We start from the raw sequence: 25,353 nt of genomic DNA on the forward strand, positions 1-25,353 counted from the left end.
ATTGCCGCAACTACCAGCTCACGTAAAGCTGCTTAGCACTGATCGTAGAGTTCATGTATGTGTGTATGTTTGATCTGGCATTTATTAATCGTTGATTTGCCGACCATGGCCTGTATCTATAACGATGGCGCCATCGTAATCGATGGTAATACTTTAAACACGTGTTAATCACAAACGTATTACATAACTTATCAAATATGATAGTTGATTTATATGGTTGTAGTTTATTATATTGATATTTTATAGGCTTTGCATAGTAAACAAGTAATACATGGATAACAATATGAATAAGCTGATGACTCTAATAAATCATTCCGGAATCACGGCTATTCAACTGATAACAATCTGTCGACAATGCCTTTTTCATAACAGAATTGACAAGCAAAAATATTTCAAGTCATTGCAATTGTTCGCAGGTTGAAATTGACGAGCTTGCATAAAGTTAGTTATGAATGTAGATAAAGCGAAACAAGTATGCAGAGATCGTGGGAAATTATGGCTTGCCTATCTCTGCCTACTCCTCCGGTAAAGAGGCGTGAATTTATTCTTTTTATTTCTGGCGTTAGTGCCGGTTTCATCCTCACATATCTGGAAACGAGCCCGGGGTGCACCTTTTATAACCATCATCCTAGATTCAGTAAGTCGGGTACCCTCACGCAACTACTCGCATCGCTTTGCAACTTTTGAAGGGGAACTAACACGGATGCGAAACTCAAGATGTTTTCCATCCCCGTAAGCATCACTCAAACTAATGTACATGAGATTCATTGGTACATAGAGGCGTGATTTTATATATCTATCGTCGCAGGTTGGAAAGTGTCGGATGACTCGAGTATCAAGGAGAGGCTTAAGCGGTCGCTGTCTGCGAGAGGGTGGGGTGGCTCTAGGCCTGATGGCACCAACGCACTGACCGACCAACGGACTTGCCGGCTGAGATATCAACAGAGCAATGTCGAGGTAAATGTCCTTAAAATATTTGATAGGATATAAATAATTTAATACCTACAAATATAGTTCACCAATATTTTCTTCCCCTGCTGCAGAAAGGATATTTTAGTTGTGTTGTTTTTAAATCCTTCTAGGTTAATCATGTATAAGTGGTAGCGGTTAACACAATAGAAGCAAGGATTTTCGACTGTTGTCTAGGACGTAATGGGGTATGGACAAAGCAAGAAACCCACAGAGTAACTGTGAGAGTTTGAAATGTAGAGTCAACACTAATTTTATGCAGACTTATTACCCGTGGGAAGGTTTTGGATTCTACCTTCAATTTCCAAGAATTTAATACTTAGGTACTAGAGATAATTACCTGTGGCTAATCCAGTTTTACTACGGTCAATTATGTCAATAACTAGGTGACTTGAGAAGAGTTATTATCTTGTTGTCGTGGTATTCCGTGCATTTTGTTTCACCTGTTAAATGCCTACTTGAAACTTTAACTAAGTATGTACCTTGGTATAAATATTGAACACTAGCTGTTGCTAAAAGCGCGAAGCGCTTTTCTCCTCTACTCTATTCCTTTGGGAGAAGAATTTACTAAAAATTCTTTCTTAGCGGATGGATCTGTCCAATCCAGAATCTGTCGTAGGTACACTGAACAAGGGATGGCAACTTCAAAGTTTTGACGGCCTCTGTGGCGCAGCGGTAGCGCGCTTGTCTGTGACACCAGGGGTCCCGGGTTCGAATCCCGGCCAGGGCATGATGAGAAACGAACTTTCTCCGATTGGCCTGGGTCTTGGATGTTTATCTATATAAGTATTTATTATAAAATATAGTATCGTTGAGTTAGTATCTCGTAACACAAGTCTCGAACTTACTTCGAGGCTAACTCAATCAGTGTAATTTGTCCCGTAAAAAAAAAAAAAAAAAAAAAAAAAAAAAAAAAAAAAAAAAAAAAAAAAAAAAAAAAAAAAAAAAGTAGCTTTTTTTACATGCCAAATTTTAGCCAAATCCGTTCAGTAGCAAAAATAACAACGCAACTTAAAGACCATTTAGAATGGATTCCAGAAGTTGCCTTGACATCGCTTGACTTTTACGCGTACAATTATCACACACAATAACATCGAAAGCAAACTCGAGAAAGTCCAATGTCTTAACGGGAAGTCCGGCGATGCACCCAATCCGGTACACTATGCATACATTATGCATTCATAACGGTAAATGATTTGTGACAGTGTGAGAGAAGATATTCAATAGGTGCATGAATAAATTAAGGGCATAAACTATGCAGAACTGCAACAATAATGAGTGGTTTCTATGGTAATGTCAGGTTCCTATGCAAATATTTCATCATAAGCATGTTAATTAGGCGGCTACCGATAATAGTTACATTTATATACGTGCATATTTCGTTTGTAGCGATTTATTATATTTACTTTTATCAAAAAATTTGCAATCAATAGTATTAAGTATTCTCAGACACATTAGTTCCATATTCGTGCCTTTAAATCCCGGGAAGAACTTAATATTAATTAATCTGGCATTAGAACAGTGTCAGTAAAAGTGACCTTTGAAAATTCTTTGCCGCGTCGCTATACTCTAAAGTACAGTAACCGACCTTATCTATCGAACTTTCTCGTCGATCCATTGCAAAGTTTCCATCAGATAGGTGCAATTCCAACACAAACAAACTTCGTATGTTTTGCGAGCCACAAGGGAAGCTCGCTACCTTATATACCTACTTAGGTAAGTTTTGCAGGGACATCGTATACTGTGTAACGTGACTGTCCTCACTTTAAAGTTGGCAAGTAGCGGTTGTTCCAAACAAGTTTTCCGTAACAGTTTGTTCTAACTACAGCACTCCGGTGCAACTCTGTGCAACGTTTTCAGGCTAAATCATACCGTTGGGAGGTGACATAACATATAAACACATGCAAAACATTTTTTTTCAGTTTCATAGAATGCAGTGTAAACAAACAAACTTTAACTGCGTGAGAGAAACCCTTTTTCATTCGTGTTTAAGATTATAACGGTAGCCTGGCTCAATGGCTCATTATTATGTTTCGAAGAAAAGCAATTGCAAATACCATTTTTTGGGCATTGAGAAAGGAAGTTAATTATATACCCGTGTAGGTAAACTTCTAAAGTTAGGTAAAAGTCTGTCATATTATGTGTAGGTACCAACGTTCTTTTTTTTGTTCTCTTATTATCTGCACATTAACCTCCGCTGTGACACGAACAAAATGAATTTAATTATAGCCAATACTAATAAGGATTCTATAATTACTATCAGGTGTATGCACGATTCCTGGCTAAAGACCATGACTCTGGGCGCGTATCATACTTCGTGTCTCGTCGCACCTGGCTCAAAGTGACGGAGCTGGTGTTATCTCTGATGCGGGTGTCGGACCCCAGAATCGCTTCCCTGAGGGGGCGCGTGCTCCAAGGAAGAAGTACTGGGCGTACTGAAGTGCAAGTGCTATCTCCTATAACAGGTATGTAGAACATATATTGGTAGTAGTTACATTCATACATACATACAAGCACGACTTTATCTTTTAAGGGGTAGACAGAGCCAACAGTCTCGAAAAGACCTAATAGGCTACGTTCAGCTTTGGCTTAATGATAGAATTGAGATTCAAATAGTGACAGGTTGCTAGCCCATCGCCTAAAAGAACGCTTTAACGATATCTATGGGAAAGTTATGAAGTGGTCATATTCTTTTTTCTATTGGTGCCGGGAATCACACGGCACTACTGGTAGTAGTACGTTACTAGGACAAATTGGTACTTTGAAATACTTTGAAAATTAAAATGTCTTTGCTTGACTATTGATGGATTAGATTTCCAAATGACGGAGCCAGATACTGATGCAGGTTGCGAATGTCCTAAAGAGGCAGGGTTTCGAGAATCCCATCAGCACATCGGGAGGCGAATGCTAAAGCATTCTTCTCTTAAAAGAGAGCACAGCACCGGGTCGAACTCTGTTCCATAAACAAAGGATGTCGAATCTTAGGATGGCTTTTTTTAGTGGGCACATGTAAGAAGAACGATTCTTTCTTTTTGATCACGGTGAAGTTTTCTCTCTCTTTAAAACCCTTCTCAATCAATGAGATATAGCTATATAGGTACTGTTTTAGTCCAATTTGTGTTAATAAACGACAATTTTTCCAGGCCGTGTAATCGGCGTCAGAGAGATCCGTGTGGTAAACGACAAGGTGTCCATCTCCCGACTCTTGGTGCGGGTGATATCAGGACTACAGCTGAACATATCGCCCGATACTGCAGGCATTGAGAACGGATACGTATCGGAAACTACCGTTACTAGGAGGCTCACTGCACAATATCAGGTAAGTACATTATATTGGCACTTATTCTCTTGAATTTAATACAATCCATTGTAGACATGATAACCTCCTCCAAAGATATATATATCATGGCGAAGTGACGTACTTCCAACGTCTTTCTGCAATGGTAAATAATCCCAAATTTTTTAGATAGGTAAGTTACAGATAAATAGTAGACCACATATAGACATAGTAGGTATTTCTGCGGTCTCCTGAGACTTACGAGCAGATACTTATAGGGCGATTACTGGTACCTAACTTTACTTAAAGTTATTAGTTTTTAATTAAAACATATTTTTTGTATTATATTTCAGGAGGGCCTTCTAGATATCGACATAGAATTTTCTGACGGCAGTCGCACAGCGTTGAGAGATGTCGCTGTATCTGATTACTACCTATTAGTGGAGAGCTTGGACCCCGAAGTGGTCGCGTTTGCGCCCATGTTGGCTTCACGACACCCGAGGGTTATTGCTGTTGGAGAAGGTAAATATTGTTGAGCTTTTTTAGGATGTTGATACGTCTCTGAGCTACTTAACCATATGCTCCAATGATAAGGTAACTTCTCTTTAAGCATCCCTGTTGACAGTTTTACAAACTTATTCATATAAGTTAAAAAAAATTATCTTTCTGAATAGTGTCCGGGGTACGACTTTAGAACTCACTTTTTGCTGATGTTTAACGCGAATATTTTGGGTCTTTCATTTTGCCGAAAGGATTTTTCGTTTTGGTTTTTTACCAGATGAAGCAGTATTATACCTTTTTATTACTACCTTGCAGCTGTTAGTGGTTTCCAAAAGTTATAATATAAACTTATTTTTCCAGGCAGTGGAGAACTTCTTCGAGTGACCCTCCTCACCCCGGAACAATGCCGTTCGGGTCCTCTCCGTCGCGTAGCTTTACCAGGAAAAGGCGACATGAAGACCCCAGCTAACATCAAGAACATACCTGGAGCTTTGGCCAGTGCTGCGGCGAGTGTGGACGTGGATTTCAGTGGTGGAGATATACCGCAAAGACCTGACACTCCTCAGAACGATGATATTATGGCCCGTGGCGGATTGAGGTCGGGGTTGGCTGAGATTGGAGATATGATAAAAGGTAAGTAAAATGATCTGGAATATTTTAAGATGACTTGACTTTTACAACATGCATGTTAACCTAGTGCTTCTACTGATACCTTTTTACAGGGTACCGGATGCCAGACGAGAGTTCTGTTTTGTCTGACTAACATCATCCTGGATCATAGGCATAGGCTTATCTCAGAATCAAAGTGGACTCAACAGCGACGAACTAGAAGAATGTTGGAATGATATCTCCTGTTTTATTTCAGGTCACTCCTCAATGAAGGACGAGAACAACCGCGAGCCGATAGTCCAGCCTCAACAATACGGCTCCATCTTCCGCAACAGCCCACCGCACCACGCACCGCAACCACATGTTACGCCCGTCGAAATTGGTAATAAACGTCAACTACTCATAAAAAAACTACATTATGCATACTTTCGATAACATTTCATAATAATTTATTCTTCTTTTCAGGAATGTATGTTCTACTAGGCGCATTCTGTTTCGCGATTGTGGTAAGTAAAATTTTCAACTATAAGTACTCGTAACACGATACATACTAAGCAAAGTTTTAAGTTATCAAGATATATACTTACTTAATGTACGCTCCAGCCAAAATATTGTTACCTATTGTGTGATTGAATAAAACCTTTTCAACTTCCTCGACAGGTGTTCGTAGTATCATGCGTGGTATACGCGTCCCGCCTCAAGCCTGTGGGTGCTGAGTCCAGCCCGGGCGGTGCTCGCGGGCTGCCCGCACTTGCCGAAGGCGGGCGGCTTCAAGTCGCTGGGCTCGTTGGTACTACGTTAGGGTTAGCTCGGGACAAACAAACGAGGGATTCCACTACTAACGCTCATGATTGGGTGTGGCTTGGTAAGTAACACAAGGCTTAATTACCTACTGAAGGGGTTTTAGATAAATGGATGTCTAGATCATTCTCCTCTCTTTGTTTGACCACGATCCTAGATTGTAAAATGGTAAGTCAGGTTTTTACACGAACCGACTTTTGACTGGCTTCCGCAACTTTTGCAGGGGAACATACATATATTGGATCGTAGTTTCACATTCAATGGCCTGAATGTGTAGGTTTCCTCAAATAGTTCTCTCTCACCGTAAATACATCGAACCAAAGTAATGTACATAACTCTAGATGCCTACGCCATTATTATTATCTTTTTGGCATGTATGAGTTGCACTACCGACTGACATATGATGTCAAACCAGCACTTAAAATTGATATCAACCTTAAATGAGATAATTTAAATTACAGGACGTGCGACGATAGAACGCAACGGTAACCGCCACCCAGCCAACCGCAGCTCAGCCCAGCCTCCAGACAACGCGAATGCCAACGAAATGCGTATCACGGCCAATCCTTTAAACTACAATTATGTGGACCCTGATGATGCTATCAGAGACAACGGGAATGTCATGGTGACAAGCTTCGATAACCCCAACTCGATTGAGCTGCCCTCACAGAACGATAGGAGAGTGATCGATTCGACGACATACTGCAAAAAATCGTCGCGACATAATCGGAGCCACTCAGGAGACGGGCATTGGCAGTAAGTAATTATTATAATAGCTAGGTGTAATATAAGAAAAGAAACGAAAAAAGAATCACGCCCAATCCCCTAAAATACACACAACATAGATCACGATGACGCTATCAGAGACAACGGGCACGTTATGGTCTCAAACTCGACCAAACTACAGAACGATAGGAGAGTGATAAATTCGTGTCCACTGTACATATTACACCAACGTTGCACCACTTCACTTTTTTATTTTTATATACTTACCCCCTATATTTTTTACATCTTTAGTTACAGTTGATAACAGATGCGTACCGTAGATGAGTTATAATTTAATCGTTTTGGTCCTCAGGGCGGATGGTCCCAACCAAGACGACTACCGGCCTCCAGTGCCGCCACATCGCAACTCATCTTCTACTCCTCAACCCCAGCTGCCACCACCACGGAACCCCAAAGTGAGTTGCAGAACTGGTGTACTTATGTAGTGAAGTTGATGTTGAAGTTATTGAAATAGTACCAATCTTTTCTACAACCACAGATTGTAGAAAGAGTACAATTACAAAAGCAAACAAATTGGACAGAACAGTTGGTCTACTACCCCGGACTGACAAAATGCGGCCTGTTGTTACGCCATCTTTTCTTTTCCAATTTTTTTTTACTTTTGATAGATCCTTCAGTCATGTGGAAAATTAATCAATTATTTAATAATTGTGTATACCTACTTCTTTATATATATATATCTTCACAAGTGGAAAGAGAAAAGTTGGAAAGCGAATTCCAGGCCCCAGAAGCATTATGGTGCAACACGCAAGGATGAGAGTGAGATTAGGGTCTTCATAAATATGATCTGTTAGTCTCATGTGCTATTTATCATTCAACTTGCTGTGTGTAAATCTTTAGCTATGTAAACTATGCTTCGTTTCAGATTTTACCCGAAACTGTCATGCCACCATCGCGAAGGAACCACTCCCGGAATCACCATAAACGACACGACCGCGATCATGACTCCCGGAGGTCCCCGGAACATGGTCGCCGCACAGACAGGTAAAATAAAACTTTATAACATATAAAAATTTCATTTATTTATTTTACTTACCATCTGATACCGGTTGTTGGGACATTTATTTCCCCAACCGACACTGAGGTGTCGTTAAAAAAGCTTTTTTATAAATGTTTCCCGTTATTGGTAACTATTATTCGGCTGTGACTTAAAATATACTTCCATACTTTCAGAATTATTGATTTGAACAAAGCTGACGCACCTTACTTATCGAGCCGAGACGTGAAACGAGATTCGAACCCGCTATCCCACGAACTAGCCGACAACCCTGTAGAAAAGCTTACCAACAAGGAGGACTGCTCCCGCCTCTTCGAATTCGACAATGACGCTCCCCTCGTGATGGAAAACAAGGATTATCGGGAGATCGTTGGGCTCAACAGAGGCACTGACGACTCCCGCCGCACCTTCGCTAAACCACAGAGCCCAGACTACATGCATGACTCCGGAATAGGTGTGTTTTAACTTTGTGTTACAAATGAGGTTTATTTTAGTGGAAGAAAAATAAGATTTGATAATACAATATGCCCATAATCTAGAATATAGGTACAAAGTACCAAGAACTAAGTACGACCAGTAGTTTCAGCCAAGCAATGTTGGTCGGTCTCAGACTAAGAATTTTTAGAAATCTGACATAACTAAGTTTGTAATATCAATGACATCAATACTCTAATGTACATAGTCCATGGAATAAGTTCGTTTGTTTTAACAACATTTTATTTTTGTAATGTAATGTGAAAACAATCATAATTATTTCATCACGACAGGATTACCTGAAGTGCAGATGAGGCACAAAAGGGTGAAAGAGCCAAAAGGCGACTTTGTTGAGGCTTCAAATCAAACTAAAGGTGAGTTACTTTTAAGAATGTCATGAACAACTTACATTACCTATTCATAGAATAATCCAAACTTCATAGAGGAGTGGTGAAACATCTTAAATGTTTCACATTTATTATATACCTATTAGCGTATTAGGTATTGCAAAATAATCTGGAATGTACCTATATTAAGTATTATATATTGAGTATGATCAACGGCATGTGTGGTCGCAGACAGCAGTTCCCCGGAGGTGAAGCGTGCCACCATCGTGGGGAACCCCATGTACTCGCGCGGCGGCCCCGAGCCGGAGCCGCTCGGCATCGACGATCTCCACATGGACTACGACCAGATCATGCACTATTTCCACAACCTCAAGGTATAAGCACACGCCGTCCCACCACGCTTCTAGTGTAGATGTTGCTGACGCTTCCGGCGCCCGCCGCGCGAACTATCATACGTATCTCGATGTTCGATGTACCTATCTATCTAACTCTCTTATGAATACAGCCTAAATTTTGATGCATTTAAAACGAATAGCGTAGTTTTGTATGAGTACCTACGTTTTATACAAATATACATTAATGCCATGCAGTATTCTTAAATAAGATACTATTAAGATTATCTTTAAGTACTATCACAACCCTGCAGCCAATCTCAACTTCAGGCATTAGCCTAACACTTTAGCACCCTTCACTATTCTAACCTGCCACTCATTCTATCATCAATGTAGAGTGCTAGAGGGCAGTCACTAGATGTAATGTGTGAAACTCACTTTACTGTAAATCCTTTTCGCTGCAGAAACCTGACTTATGTCTGTTTTCAAATTTTTCGCAGGAATCAAACGCCTGAGTAGAGCAGATCATTGCAAAGATCCGGCAGATATTGTCTACGTTTAAATATCAGCATATCATCAAAGCTCCTCCAATCGACGTATACAATGCGCCCCCCGCCACGGCCGGGGCCGGCCTCGAGGATAGTACCATTGACAGACACAACAACAACGCGTTGCCGACCGACGCACACATTTACCAAAACGTTAACAACGGTAACGCGGTCGCGCCCGCCACGCTTTGCGATTCCATCGCGCACAAAAACATTTTCATGACAAAACAACTGGAATTCCTATTGGAACACTTGAGCGAAGCTTACGAATGAATTTGTTCGATGTCAATGTATTATCCTCAAACAATATATGTCTATATTTGGATCCTTGCAGTGATCGGAAACGAAAATATTCAAATGTAACTGATTTATACATATATACTATCGTTAAACGTATATACTCTAGTCATCTACAAAGCTGCACATATTTAAAAACCTAATAGAAAATAATTGTGTGCATGTAGTTAAATACTCATTATGTCAATGATATTAGATATATATATATAATATACTTACTTAAACATGCAATGTGTTAAATGTATGATTGAAGTCCTCCAAACGATGCGGACCCTCAACTTGTAATTCTTGCCTACGGCAACAACCTTGACGCTGCCACTTATAGTCCCACACCAAATAAAGAATGACTTTGCATTTGCTCTAGATTTGTAAATATCTTTCCACTAGAAGGTAAATACGCTACCTCACGTTTATCTTATAGCTTAGCTTATTATTATTTAACTTGTTTTGTTCGAATCAGTAAGTTACTTCCACGAATTGAGGAACGCTGAAATTAGTTTTTAAGACTGCAAAAGCCAGTGTTTAGGGAATTAATCATAGCGTTAAGATAGATTTAAATCACAGAACTAGTCAAATATATTGTAATACTAACTAACAAGAGCTACTGTTTTGCTCAAAGCTGTTATACTTTTCTCCGTTAACACTGCCGTAACGCCCAGATACATACTTAATTGACATATCTACGGTAATAACTATGTAAGAAAAAAAAATGATTACTTACATTTTTTTTGTTGAAATACTAACTTGAAAACCAATGAGCTCATTGCAACGCTAATTGTTTTCAAGTAGCTGTACTAATTTCAGTTCATTACTCTATAACCGAATATCCAAAACCTTTAGATGAACTGGTGATGAGTATAATACAATTTAGTTAAAGATAAAAGTATATTAAAATTTTGCGAATTATCGAACAAAGAGAATGGTTTTAACTTGTGATAAAATGACTGCTACTTACGATTGATTTTATATGCGGTCTATTTTATAAATAAAAAGCCATATCATATTATGAAATTAGCGCTTGTATGATATTGTAAACACTATATTATTTATTGAAGATGTACATTGCATTTACTCGGTAAGATTAGTTCATTAGGCTTTGTAAATATTGTTATGACGTTATATAATTTATAGATATGTGAAGGGGACAAATCAGTAATAGAAATGAATGTGGTAGAGTCGCTTAACATAATTATGGAAAGAGTAGACTTGCACACTATATTGAAAATGTTTCATGTCTGTTACAGTACACATAAGTAACTAGTGTATGTTTTGATCTCGTAATTGTGTATTGATGTGATCCTAAATAGTTCAGAAGACGTCAGAAAATATGTTATTTTAGTGGAATAGGCGACCAGTTATTGAAGCATTTTGTGTATCAGTTAATTCCTTGTATACTGAACGCATTGTAAACAAGATAATCTAAATTATTGTACGGCTACCATGAGTTTTGCTTGTCTAGAATCACTAGGGCGGATAGTTAAGACATTTATGAATTATACACAAGTTTTTCACAATAATCTTTAGGGATGTTGCAAAATAAAAACTTATGGTAGCTTTACTACTAGTGTGTTGTTTGGCTTTCGTCGTTAGGTTAGGGAAGAGTCACAAGATGTAAGTACTCTACGCTGTAGTATTTGTTACTGTAACATTTGTTTTTGTTGAGTTTTTGCCATAATATATAAGAAAGGAGTTTATAAATAAATTATTGCTACAAGGTTTATATACATGTATGCAAACTGAGGCTTGTCACGAAATCCTTTCATAAAATGTCAAATTTAATAAACCATTATTAATTAATATGAAAGTTTACTTTATGTTATCCTTATATAACCTACATAATGTCTTATATCATTGTTTTACCATCGCATAATCAAGTCTTCTTTGTTCTGGTGTTAGTCCCGGTTATATCCTCATCTTTTTAGAGGGGAGCTCAGGTGCACCTTTATACCGTGATTTGCGTAAGCCAGGTTTTATACAAAGCGACAAAGCGAAATTAACCCATTTTGAATCATGGTAAAAGCTGGACTAGATAAATGTGCCTATTTTTTTGTTTTCAATTTTTTTTAAATTTGAGTTGGGAGTTGAGATCCGGGAAAAATACGGTACTTGAAAGTATATCTTGTGTTCCTCTTGGCTTTAGTCGCGGTTCAGTGGTGAGGACACCACTCTGGAGAGGTGCCAGGGGTATGCCTTTTAACCATGGATTCTGGATTGGGTGAGTCAAGTTTTTACACGAAGCAATTCCCATCTGACCTCCGCAACCTTTGCAGGTAAACCTAACCCGCACTGGCTCGATCATGGTGACCCATCCAGTTGCCTTTATGTGCAGGTTTCCTCACGATGTTTTTTCTCAGCGTAAGTGCATCGGTTAATATTCAAACTAATGTACATAACTCCTAAAATAGTTTTTTTTGTTTTCAATTTTTTTTAAATTTGAGTTGGGAGTTGAGATCCGGGAAAAATACGGTACTTGAAAGTATATCTTGTGTTCCTCTTGGCTTTAGTCGCGGTTCAGTGGTGAGGACACCACTCTGGAGAGGCGCCCGGGGTATGCCTTTTAACCATGGATCCTGGATTGGGTGAGTCAAGTTTTTACACGAAGCAAATCCCATCTGACCTCCGCAACCTTTGCAGGTAAACCTAACCCGCACTGGCTCGATCATGGTGACCCATCCAGTTGCCTTTATGTGCAGGTTTCCTCACGATGTTTTTTCTCAGCGTAAGTGCATCGGTTAATATTCAAACTAATGTACATAACTCCTAAAATAGTTCATAGTCAAGTACACGGCCAAGGTGGAATTCGAACCTGTGCCTTTCTGCGCGAACCTGCGTTTTCTGCCTTCTGTCAAGCATTTAAACCGGGCACCTTACCCATTCGCCCACCGATGCTCTATAATCTAGGCATTGTTGAAAATGAGGCGATCAAATTACCAAAAGCCATCTCTATTTACATAACACATATATATTCAACTAGTAAAATATCTAATGACTACTAAATTACAAATATTTGCCGTACCACTTGTGGTCAAAAGGCGACAGCATTTTATGGCAACCGCCCATATTGTTCTGTATGATGTACTTCATCGTGTAATAATTTTGATTATTTTCCTCCTTCCACTTCTCGTTTTCTGCTCTCTGCTCCATGATCTCCTGCGAGACTGGTATCGCCGCGAAGGGCAATCGCTCGGCAACTATTTTCAACATTTGGTACACCTGAAAATATTTTTGAATATTTTTAGTTATCGGTAGAGACTAAACTTATCAAACAATGATATCCAGTTTACGCGCTGCATTAAAGAGCAGAGTGGCAGTAGATACCATTAAACACAAATATAGATAAGTACCTATGTTTCTTGTTTATAACTAAATAATGATATAAATAATAAGACAAATCACACAGATTGAGCAAACCTCTAACAAGTAAGTAAAAGAGCAAATCTTTCTTTTTTTAAATTAAAGCAATACTTTTTGGAACCCGTCTTAAACAATGGTCAGCATTTTATTAAGATAAGGCTATGATAATTCTATATTTCTAGCTGTCCCGGCAAACGTTGTTTTGCCATATAAATAATTTTTAAGTAAATTATAGTAAAAAAAATTTAAGGGTGGACAACCCTTATAACTAAGGGGTATGAAAAATAGATTTTGGCCGATTTTCAGACCTCTCACAAAATCGCCAAGAATCCCAAATTTATAAGCCTATCCCTTAGTCGCATTTTACGACATCCTTTAGAATAGAATAGATTTATTTTCAAAATTGGATACAAGGTATCACTTATTGACGCCTCATAACTTAAATCTAATTATAACTACTACCGCTTCCAAAGCGCATGTGTAGAAGAAGCGGCGAAACAAACTACACTGCAGCATTTTCATCGGACGTCAATTTACAAATATAGATCTCTTAAATCTAAATCGTGTAAAAATAAAATATGTACATACTCTACAAATTATGCTAAGACCATGTCAAAAATGCACAAGCATTTAAGAGGCCATTATGTCAAGCTCGGGCCACACATGATTATCATTAATATAATCTTCCGTGCTGTAATAGGCTTTCCTACAAAGATCATCTTTAATATACTTTTTGAATTTTCTATCATTCATTTCAAGAACACTTTTTGGTAATTTATTATAAAATCTTATACCTACATCCTTTGAAAGGGAAGGAGTGGTTCTATTATTTTTCTATTGGTGCCGGGAACCACACGACACTTATCCATCTGCTAATTTTTTACCTTTTGAATTACAATAAAGCAAAACAGCTCATTGGCTAAATTAAAATAAATAATCAATCTCATAACACTAAAACTAGTTTATGGTCGCATGAAACTACTATCATGTTGATGTTAATAAACTATTATGTTGCACAGACCAATATGAAAAACTTTATTAAAATAAAAATAATACTAACAAAAGTTACATCCATAAGCATAGATTAAATGCAAAATCAATACATGAAACTAACCTCAGCATATTCACACTTTCCACCAACTTCCAAAATGACTCTGCCTTCCTTTACAGGAGTTACGTAATGGTCAATGGCCCCCTTGCCTCCACCCATCCGTTGTCCTTGGCCTTTCTTTGTGACTGGCTGCCATGGAGGATCCACTCTCCAGATGGCAAACATTCTCTTCTGATCCAACTTACGAGCTACTACTAAACGCGCCATTTCAAAGTGCTCAAATCGCAACCTTCCTCCGCCTGTCGCCTGTAACATTCAAATTATTATTATTGCTTGCATATTGCGCCCAATTAAACAAGGAGAGTGTGAATGTAAAGGTAGGAGTGGGGAAGGCCTAGGCAAACATACCTTGATCAAATTAGGTAAGTTCTAGCAAAAGGTCAGGTTAAGAGTTCACAAAACCGCTGAGATTGCATGAAAAGAGTTATGAATGTGAATGAAGAAAAAGAATATGCAGAGATTGTGGTAAGTGGAAAGATGTAGTCTTTGCCAATCCCTTCAGAATAGAGGTGTGATTTTATGTAGGTATGTATGTATTTTGCATCCTTTATTATTTGGCGTTAGGGTCCACTTTCCTACCATTTACTCTCCAATTTATTCTTATCTTAATTTTTAAAACGCTAATTATCTCTGGCAACGTCAAGCAAGATTTGAATGATTTAAAATGTTTGCATAAGTTTTTCAAATTTTGCTTGTTTGTAATTGAATAATAAAAACATTGACATTCACGTCAAGAGCGTCTCCATTAAACTGTTAAGGCGCCCATTAAAATGCGTGATGTGCATGGAGGCACAGGTTCAAATCCTACCTCAGCCATGATTATTCGGAAGTTTCTACATTCATTTCAATGCTTACTGAAACACTAACAGTCAGGAAATCTGCACATTTAGGCAACTAGAAATGTAACCAAGATCCAATATGTAAAAGAATAAAATAGATTAAGGTCCAAAGGACACTCGGACTTTTTCTACAGTGAGGTGAGGATGTAACCAGATCTTACATCAGGAGCAAAATTATATTAATAACAGAAATATACAATATAGGACATAACCCATTTATGATTTTATTTCTATCAAATAGTAGTGATTATGGCAGATCCTATTTACTTAAATGCTGTAGGAACAACAACGCCATGATATGAGTGACAGTTTTTACTTTGCCATAAGTAGTAAAACATACTACATATATGCTTAAAGATCAGAAAGCTATGTATATGCAATTCAGTTAGGTATTGGGTGACAATAACAAACTTACAACAACTCCATATTGTTTAAGCTGCAAAGTAGTATGCACTTGTTCTGGACCCCTCATGTACCTGAGCCTCTTTTGCATTTTTGGAGGTTTTAAGTTTGATGGATACATAGGAACTTTATCATATACTCGAAGCCTTTGCCGTTCAGGTATTTCAATATCTGAAATAAGATATAAATTATATTCAGCACATTTAATAGGAAACAAAAAAAAATGGTTATTAAGATAATTAAAGTAAACAGATGTAATATCAAGGGTGATTAAAAAAATAGACTATTTCTTCATCTTATGAATTTTTGGGATGTGAACAAATCAGAGTGAAAGTTTAAAATGTGTTCCCAAAATGCGTATCTAAGTTTACAAAAAGTATTTTAAGTTTGCTTAGTTACTTATTATCTACATACTTAAAAATTAACTACAAATACAAAAATTGAAAACTTTTTTTGTGTGCATAGCTGTTAACATTAATAATAAGAAAAAAATACCATCATAATTTTTTGGTGGAGGAAAGTACTTGATTCCTGCACTGAAAGACAATTCTATCTTGCCTGGTTGCAATATTTCTGTAAGAAAAAAAAATTCAATTAAATGTTGGTTACCTATTGATGATGGCATGAATATCATATTTTGCAACAATATTTGAAGTCAGTTAAAGGAAACCATGGACAGTGCTTCAAATAATATTGTCTGTGGGCAATGTCAACCTAAGGAAGGCCAAATATGGGCCCAATATTCATCAAAAACTCAGTCAGACCTGAACCCTTTGGGGTGGGATGAAGTTAGGCAAAATAGCCGTTACTCCAAAAGTTTATTCACTTTATTACTTACTAATTAATTAAACCTAAACTAACAAAACAGAATTCAATTCATTTTTTTATTTACTAAGTGATATTTAAAACATTATTAAATAATTGTCATATCTTTTGGTTTCAAAACAGTTAAAGTTATTTGAAGGATACGGTTCCAGTTCCAGGTTATTTTATGTATTAAACTTACCACTTGTAAATCGAATTGATCGTAACAACATTTTGGGATGTGTATTACGAAATAAGTTTCAAAAATTCCTTCGGTAAAATTGTATATTAATTTAAAATATAATTATTATAATGAATGCCAAAGCTAATTCAGATATGGTAATTTTCATTCACGCTTATAGGTTATTCGGGTAAAACTAAATTTAATTTAACAAAGATAATCATGACGTCCATGAATGTCATTGACAGTGACAAATAAATAAGTGAGTAACACATCTACTCATCAAACAATTTGGTTGGCTTTGGTTTGGCAACAAAATTGCATGATGTGAGAGAAAAGCAAGAATAAGCCGCAAGTTCTCATATGAACCATGAAACGATACGTTGCGTGCGCCATACTCTTTGCCTTGAAAAAAAAAGGATACGTTGCCATGACTACAATACCTACAAGCACAAACGAATAAAAATGTCATATTAGTGATTAGTGATCTGGTACCTACCGAATACCGCGGAAATTGAATTGAATAAGATTTAAGAATTTATTTGAATATTGACTAACAACTACAGTAAATTAAACTAAACTAAACATTATGGAATATTCAGTAATGCTCCGTTTACAAAAATGTTTATTCATCAATTTCTACTTATATGTGGTTTGGATTTTTGTTGTCGCCTTTTTTCTGTATGCCAAGGTAAACTTACCTATAGGTAAAGTGTTATGTGTATTTCGCGCACAGTTTATTTTATTCTATATGTATATACATACTTAATAAAGATTTTTTTTTTAATTTTTAGTTGGATATTTTAGGTCATCTAACAAAATATCTTGCACTGACCGTGTTCACACTTCTTGCGTTAATTGAATCAGCAAGGCTCTATCTTGGTCATTACGGAAATCTATCATGCAGAGTAAGTAAAAAACTTAGGTATGTACAAGAAGTCGACAAGTGGTTTCGTTGTAATTTTTAGAGTCCATTTTGGTAGCTGTGTGGGTATAAAAATAGATGTTGGCCGATTCTCAGACCTACCCAATATGCTCACAAATTTCATGAGAATCGGTTAAGCCGTTTCGGAGGAGTACGGGAATGAACATTGTGACACAAGAATTTTATAGGTATATAAGATATTGGATGCAATGGAGAACCAGGTGCGTCATTCACTTTGATCCAGGATTAGGCTAATTAGGTATGTCAGGTTTTTACATGAAGTAACTTGCGTCTGACATTTACAACTTTGTAGTAGGATGCACAACCCATATTCACGGTTAACTCTGCACCTGTCATCCTATTTTAAAGTGCTGGGATATATGGAAACCTTGGGGCTAGTTCAATATGGGTAACTTGTCCATTTTATTTTATTTACATATAAAATAAACACAATATCATGTTGTAATATGGGGTAGAAAAAGAAGGTAGTCACAAAACTAAATTTTACTGGACAGCTAAATAAAAAAAAATTTTTAATAAGTACCTACATTGACATCAAACTTAATGGTATTCCCCAAGACCATATACCTACACTACTTATATGTGTATTTAAAGTAGGTTTTAAGAATTCCATGAATAAATTCATTTTCAGACTTATTAATATTTTTTATTACTTTACAGGTCCCAGAACTTGCAGGATTTCTGATGTTGACAATATTGATGCAAATGCCACTTGTAAGCTTCTTTCTTTTTAATCCATACTTACTGAGTACACCCACAGAAATAATATTACATGCAATGCTGTGGAGTATCACTATAGCTGAAGTGGTATTCAGTTATCTTGCCCTTCATCAGGCATCATCTTTAGCAAAAACTATTTATTTAAAACAAATGGTACCCAAGGATTGATTGTACAAGGTACATTTAGTTTGAAGATGTTTGGTATTAAGGCTTTATGTGCAGATTTATAATCTTTCATTTAGGCTGAATTGTAGTTTTTCTAATCCAACAGTAAGTCTCTGCTTAATATGTGTGTAGTAAATAAGAGATTAACCATTAAGTATAAAAATTAGAACCTAGTACTTTTTTGTTTTGGCAATTTTATAAATTCCTTTTTAATAAAAACATTTTTATGGCAAGACCATTTTATATTTAATTTTTATTCCTGGCAACATAGTGAAATATGACCATATGTACTAAATTGTACAGTATGAAATACTCAAAATATATAAATACCTACCTGAGAAGAAATTCAGCAGGTTAAAAAAAAACAAATTAAGACATATACTTATTTTCTGAAATAATTTATTTTGTTGTTTCACAACATTTCAATACACACACAAACACATTTTTATTTAAATTTAAGGCAAAATGTACTTATGATCACAATGGTAAAGTGTTTAAGGTACAATAAATAAAAGCGAAAATGTACTTAAGTATAGGTAAATGGTATGTATGGTATGTACACTAGAATATTTGTAAATTAACATGAGTGTTTGTAATTAGGCAAACTATGTTTTACATGTTTATATTAGCAGAATAAGCTTTCTTTTATTTACAACCTTTAAATTCATATGTTTGCATACTAACATTTCTGTTATTATGTTTATCTAGGAAACAAAAACTTAAATAAATTTGTTTTGTATCAAATATAACATTTTTATAAAATAGATATTTCATTTTATTTAATACTGTGTGTTTATTGTTCTTTATTATAAATAATTAATACTTTGCCTTGCTAGCACTACTGAAGGCACTGCACATTTGTATAAAAACAAATTAAAATAAAATAATAAACAAACACACAAAAGATGTTACACCAAAAAGCATAGGATGTTTTTATGAATTATTATTAAAGTTAAATCTTGTTGTAGTAGTGAGTTGTAGAATTTAAAACTACTTTAGTAAGGTACAAATCATTTGGAAAATTAAGTAACAACTTGATAACTTACGACAACACAACACTTATTAGTTTGTCACAAAATATTATCAGCTGATTTAAAATGTTTCATTAAAAATGGCTGAAAAGTTTAATTATTCAGCCAATACTATCTCATAACTTTTAAGGGTCTGGAACTGGAACTTACATCATTGTTTAATTTTAATTAATATGAATTATTACTGTTATTTGGGTTTAGTAAATATGTCATTATCCTTAAAAAAATCATCAATTTTACATCTGACCAAATGAATAGTTACTATAAAATTATTTATTTTAGTTTCAAATGGTCTAATATCATCACCAACATCTAATGATTTCATCAGTTGTGGAAGTGTAGGAGACATCTTACAAATGACCTGAAAAAAAAATTGATGTAAATTATGATTAGGCCTAACATTTCGAGAAGTTTAATTATCTGAAACTTTGACTGAAATTTTCTAATATAACTTTTTCTTCAGCAATGATGTCATTGACAAATTGAGTACCTAAATGGTTTAACCCAGTTTAAACCATTTTAGTAGTATAAAAGTTCTTACTGATAACTTATCTTTACAATGTTTGATAAGGCATGCATAAAATTTAGGTGTGAATTTTTTACTTACAGCAAATATTTGTTGTGTAATCCAGTTATGGTACTTCTTGAGAGATCCTTCATAAGCTATATTAAATATTTTGTCCATGTTGACATCATAGTTATTTGATTTCAAATGTCTTACAACTTCTTGTAGTACTAGTTCAAAATAATATAATGCCCTGGAATGTAACATGTTTTTTTAGCTTTAATATAATATTAATATAGTATAAATATTTATAAAGCATAGTTAGCCCATGGGTGCAAAGTCATAAATGAATTTTTTTATAGAGTATTAAATAAATAGAAATGATAACATACCTATTCAACCAAAGTATCCCTTCAGCTGCTGTATGTTTTCCATTTCTTACTTCTTCAAGCATCAACTCGAGTAAACAAGATGTGTCATCAAATTTGTAACATTTCTTTATTTTCTGAAACAAATTGTATACTTACATAAATTCTCTGATTTGTACATACATATTATAACAAAACTAAGTACTTATGTACTTAAAATATTGTATTAATTATCACGAAACTTGGAAATAAATTTAAATAAAGATTCAAAATAATGCAGCAAAGTAAAACTTACATCAATGTTTCCTTGCATATCATATTTCACGGGCGCGAATACTTTTCCAATACGGTCTGTAAGAAAGTCGGATAACGTGAATTCTAAAGTTATGTTTGGCCAGGTACCTAGTTACCATCTAAATATAAATTATAAAAGAAAAATTTACATACCAACTAATGCCACTAAATCTGATGCTGCTTCTATGAATTGCACTATATTTATTCTTCCATTGATAACGGGTGGAAATGGTGTCATATTTTCATAAAACATTGGTTCAAGAGATGTTGCACTTGCCATTTTTGAATGTTTTTTTGTTGTATGAATAAGTTCTTGTCACAAAAAAATTTTGCAATATCTAGCTCATTTGGTTTGCAAATCACAAAATTGTGGTTTTATTTATAATGTTCCACCATGTTACCAAACTTTTATGCCTGAAATATCGTAAAGTGAAATTTGATAACAAACTTAGGTAGGTACTTAAACAAAATCCAAACATCGTGAAATATTCTTACGTCAATGTCAACTTCAAACTATAAAGTCAGGCCTAATTTGCAGTTGCCATATTCCCAAAAGAGTTTTCACAAGTTTATAGTAGAAATAGTCGAATTTAAATAATATATTGTGGGTAAACTAATTTAACTGCACGCCACATCACAGAACTGACTGCATACAAGTACACTAGTTTTTAAAAATAATTATTAATATGTACATAATGTTTGGAAATTTTTTTCTTCGCTTATAAGTTCTTAGTCGTTATATATATTTTATGTCTATTCACTTTATTGTCACTGTTCCTAAACACTTATATTTCCATTCTTTCAATAAGAAAATGTCTGTTTCAGCACATTTCCCAAGTCATCTTCAACTACAATTGTCAACACTTTGCTTTTAGGGGAAAATGTAAACGGCACTAAAAACCTTTTCTCCGGTAACAAGTTAGTAAATTCATAAGAATCTAAAACCATCCCATTTGATTCATCTCGTACTTCTACTATTCTTATTCCAGCTGTTGAAATAATCATCATTTTGTTTTTATCGAATTTGAGATATCTTGTAATGGCTTGCCTTTCTCTTCCATATTCATTATTAAACCATCTGTGATATGATAACAAGACAGCACAATTTCTCGTCCAGTAAATTGAATCATTGCCATTAACGCGGTTTATATTTCTTTTAGATTCCGATTTGTTTGTGATATTCGAATAAACACTCGATGGTCTAGTGATTGGTGTAACATTTGGGCTTCTTCTTATTATGTCGCTTTTAGACATAGAAGCGAAATTTCCCAGAGTGGTCTTACTTCTTGGTCCCAAAACCCGTAAAGGTTCGGCGACATTCATAGTAACGCTGATATTACGTTGAAGTGAAACAGTAGAATGCTGCACAGGTTTTCCGTTATAATTATTCATACTGTCCTTAACCATTGATGTACGTTTTTCTCCGACAGTAAAAACACGATCAATGTTGTCAAAACCTCTTCCCATTATGCCATCTTTCGTGTGCCCAAGATCAAAAGTGTGGCCAAGCTCGTGGAACACTGATCCTAATGTAGTTGCGAAACATCCACCGAAGGTTCCTCTATAGCCACTGTCATCCATAAATCGATGTATGTTTACGGGAGAGGAGTCTAAAAATTTTGGTAATATTTCTTCTACAGAATTTGGCCATGTGTATAAACATGCAGTTCCGAATAAAGCCAAACCGCCCCCACCCAAAGCAGCATAGGCTTCGGTCAAGGAAACTATTTCCTCGTGGGTCATTGGCTTATCAATATCCGTACCTTTAAATCTGGTACATGAAATAAAACCCAAAAATTTTCTCTCGTTACTGCCTAAGTCAGAAAGCATTAATTCTCGCCCGAAATGTGTCCAAAGTTCAGCTTGTTTCATTTTTCGTGCCTTATTAACATTTAATGTGCTTCGAAAAACAATACACTCTGGTTTTTTAGGATCCACTTCATGCTCTAGTTGGAATGTTTTTCTTCCAACTCCACTTTCAAATAATTTTTCTGCAGTTATACTTTGGATTAATTTAGAACCAAGTGCTAATCGAGAACAGGCACTTTCGACTGAGTTATCGATGTCGGGTGGGCTTTGAAAACAACCGTCGTGGCCCTGACATATTATGTACACAGGAGTGACTCTCAGGTTTGTCTTCCTTGGTGTATAATCAAGCAAGAGAACTTTGCGTTGTTGGTCAGATTGCTGAAGTTCAATTAAATTTTCTCCTCTTTTTAGTTCTACAATAACCTTGAACTCTCCGTTGTAAACGTTCCATTCTGATTTGTTTTTGATACCATCACTTGATGTTGTGCATAATATTTTATCTTGATTATTGGAATTACCTCTTGTTATAATTCCTTTTATTAAAACGAGAGAATAGTTGACAGTTTCTCCATTTTGAAAATTTGTTACGAAGATTGACGAATTATGCTCATGCTCATTTTCTTCTCGGGTATCCATTACCTGAAACGTAGATTGATTCAGCGTTAAAATTATTTATCTTAGTTGCTTTAAAGTATGTAGCCTTGATTGCTGTCTTGATAACTTTATTAAAACAGCATATATGAATCTAGTTAATTATGTTATAGTCACTGACATGTATATAGAATTCGAGTTTGTTATGCGTCAATGTTTGTTTAGTTAACGTGTTTAATGTGCCTACCGCATAATTTGATTTTAAAGTATCATTGAAGTCAGTGGAGCAGTTTGATATATTTTTAACTGAACGCAGTATTGAAAGGTCGTAGCAAATTAATAGTTTCGCACTTGTTATGACTCACCATGATGCGGTTAGCGTGGAGCGTGCGGAGCCGGCGCGGCGGGAGGACTGCGGGACGGGCGGTGCGGCGGCGGCAGTCCGAGCATTCGCACCCGACGTGCACCGAAGTTCCTCCTCATTTCCCTCTTGGTCGAATGTTCACACAGACGCTGGAGTGCGCATGCCCGCCGTTGCAGACCGACGCGGCTATGTAACGATTGACGTCCGCGCGACAGGTACGCGACTGGCTGTCTCTAGTAATAGGAGGGAAATTTGAACAATGCTGCAAACAACATTGATATGATGTGAATGGTTGACCTTTACCTACTAGTTCCTTTGTTTTGATACGATAGTAGTTATATAATAAAAATATAATAAGCTCGTAAGACTTTATGGTTGTAATTATTAAAAACATAACAAAAACGTTACCTACTGGATTTCTCATTTAATTTTTTTTGGCCTTTTAACAGCTATAATAATCGAGTAAGCTGTCGCACAGGCATCCCTTATTATGGTAGTCCATAAAGAGCAACAAAAGATGGCAATATTTAAAATTCAGTCTCGTACCTAGTCCCTACCCTTTGTAATTGCAGACATGATATGTTAAGGTATGTCTGCAGAATTAAAGGAAGTGGCACGAATTTTACTTAGTAAAATAGCATAGCAATATAGCATAATCAATCAAAGCATCTGGTGCAGAAAACGCTATCTAAATTTGAGTTTTTCCTACTGATTTAGTACTGCATAAGTTGTTGGTCTGACAGTTTTCTCACTAGTTCTTATCAGGCGTTTTACCCAAATGTTATAACTTAGATCAGAAATTTATCTGTGTCTCTTTTCAGCCGGCTAGATATTAAATGTATTATAAGACGAGTACTTAGTTAGTCGTGTTTCCGAAATAGGATAGATTAATTTATCTATACATTTAATAAAACAGTAAAAATATGTTTTAGTGCCGTGTAGTTCCCGGCACCAATAAAAAAAGAATTGGACCACTCCGTCTCGTTCCCATGGATGTCGTAAAAGGCGATTTACGACGATTATTAGGCGATGGGCTAGCAACCTGTCACTATTTGAATCTCAATTCCCCCATAAAGCCAAACAGCTGAACGTGGCCTATCAGTCCTTTCAAGATTGTTGGCTCTGTCTACCCCGCAAGGGATATAAACGTGACCATATGTATGTATGTATTTATTAAACTTTAAAGACCAGATAGTCACGGACGATTTTCGGAAATTCCAATTGGGAATTTCCATATTTAACCCTCTTTCATTCAAAAGGGTTATATATGGGAATCCCCAATGTTCCTTGTAGATTACAATTTTCACAGAAGGAGAAAAATTATTTTTAACACGCCGTACACGATGTCAAGAAAAACAATCACATTGTTATCATCAGGCGTTAGTCTTAGAAGTCTAATCCTTCATACCTTCAACCTGAAAGTGATTTTCATACAAACTGTCTTCCCCTATTATTTACTGTACCAATGGGGAATAATTAAGTATATTTCTTAAACCACCTTAAACAAGTTGGTTCTCAGTTTGACCTGTATGTAAGTATGTTTGTCCGCGATTATCCCGCGTTGAACCGATTTTAATGCGGTTTTCAGGAAATTGTTTGTTACATTTAGGTTAGGTTAGGTTATGGTAATTTAACCGACTTCGGCTTATTTGATCATATGTTACTTTAAACGTAAGCGCATCTTAACCCACCGCACTGGACGTTCTCCTACGAAGTGATGCGCTCGCGTTCGGACCGGCGGATGACGTACTGTGATGATGAGCAGAGCAGGAAACCACCGGGTTCGCAGGACGCGGTCGTTGTCCCACTGAACGCTACACTTTCGCTTTTGACGGCGAACGAACCCGGCCCATTACTACCTCACTCACGCATTACACCATCACGAGCCTTGCTTTTGGATGCGATTGTCGCACCGACATGCATACAAATCG

General features: G+C 36.2%; 4 protein-coding genes and 1 non-coding gene across 5 annotated transcripts in view; 2 read left to right on the forward strand and 3 right to left on the reverse strand.

Annotated features, from left to right (window-relative positions):
* The window catches only part of LOC106131882 (transmembrane protein 132E), a 74,927-nt gene extending 63,200 nt beyond the window's left edge, over positions 1–11,727 (forward strand). The window contains exons 7-21 of the mRNA XM_013331143.2: positions 809–957; positions 3,233–3,434; positions 4,113–4,288; positions 4,600–4,768; positions 5,108–5,380; positions 5,613–5,738; positions 5,822–5,862; positions 6,017–6,221; positions 6,619–6,913; positions 7,236–7,338; positions 7,809–7,927; positions 8,117–8,394; positions 8,708–8,788; positions 8,993–9,135; positions 9,594–11,727. Coding sequence (XP_013186597.2) covers positions 809–957; positions 3,233–3,434; positions 4,113–4,288; positions 4,600–4,768; positions 5,108–5,380; positions 5,613–5,738; positions 5,822–5,862; positions 6,017–6,221; positions 6,619–6,913; positions 7,236–7,338; positions 7,809–7,927; positions 8,117–8,394; positions 8,708–8,788; positions 8,993–9,135; positions 9,594–9,608 — 2,375 coding nt within the window. The 3' untranslated portion in view covers positions 9,609–11,727. The remainder of the gene's footprint in view (positions 1–808; positions 958–3,232; positions 3,435–4,112; positions 4,289–4,599; positions 4,769–5,107; positions 5,381–5,612; positions 5,739–5,821; positions 5,863–6,016; positions 6,222–6,618; positions 6,914–7,235; positions 7,339–7,808; positions 7,928–8,116; positions 8,395–8,707; positions 8,789–8,992; positions 9,136–9,593) is intronic.
* Positions 11,728–12,880: 1,153 nt separating this feature from the next.
* On the reverse strand, positions 12,881–16,838 carry LOC106131820 (large ribosomal subunit protein uL16m). Its single transcript, XM_013331032.2, has 6 exons — positions 16,724–16,838; positions 16,651–16,689; positions 16,140–16,217; positions 15,658–15,815; positions 14,407–14,649; positions 12,881–13,151 (listed from the first exon to the last, which is right to left on the reverse strand). The coding sequence occupies exons 2-6, from the start codon at positions 16,679–16,681 to the stop codon at positions 12,936–12,938; spliced, it is 726 nt and encodes a 241-aa protein (XP_013186486.1). The 5' UTR covers positions 16,682–16,689; positions 16,724–16,838; the 3' UTR covers positions 12,881–12,935.
* A 359-nt stretch (positions 16,839–17,197) lies between these two features.
* LOC106131913 (uncharacterized) lies at positions 17,198–18,252 on the forward strand. Its single transcript, XR_009657588.1, has 3 exons — positions 17,198–17,336; positions 17,424–17,537; positions 18,236–18,252. It is a non-coding gene; the product is annotated as an uncharacterized LOC106131913 (transcript).
* Positions 18,253–18,836: 584 nt separating this feature from the next.
* On the reverse strand, positions 18,837–21,373 carry LOC106131911 (glycolipid transfer protein). Its single transcript, XM_013331188.2, has 5 exons — positions 20,812–21,373; positions 20,660–20,715; positions 20,389–20,501; positions 20,099–20,249; positions 18,837–19,852 (listed from the first exon to the last, which is right to left on the reverse strand). The coding sequence occupies exons 1-5, from the start codon at positions 20,936–20,938 to the stop codon at positions 19,679–19,681; spliced, it is 621 nt and encodes a 206-aa protein (XP_013186642.2). The 5' UTR covers positions 20,939–21,373; the 3' UTR covers positions 18,837–19,678.
* A 68-nt stretch (positions 21,374–21,441) lies between these two features.
* Positions 21,442–23,647, reverse strand: LOC106131910 (uncharacterized). The gene is made up of 2 exons (XM_013331186.2): positions 23,424–23,647; positions 21,442–23,106 (listed from the first exon to the last, which is right to left on the reverse strand). The coding sequence occupies exons 1-2, from the start codon at positions 23,424–23,426 to the stop codon at positions 21,460–21,462; spliced, it is 1,650 nt and encodes a 549-aa protein (XP_013186640.1). The 5' UTR covers positions 23,427–23,647; the 3' UTR covers positions 21,442–21,459.
* Positions 23,648–25,353: the final 1,706 nt, after the last annotated feature.

Source organism: Amyelois transitella, chromosome 5, assembly GCF_032362555.1.
Source record: "Amyelois transitella isolate CPQ chromosome 5, ilAmyTran1.1, whole genome shotgun sequence".
NCBI classification, from domain to species: Eukaryota; Metazoa; Arthropoda; class Insecta; order Lepidoptera; family Pyralidae; genus Amyelois; species Amyelois transitella.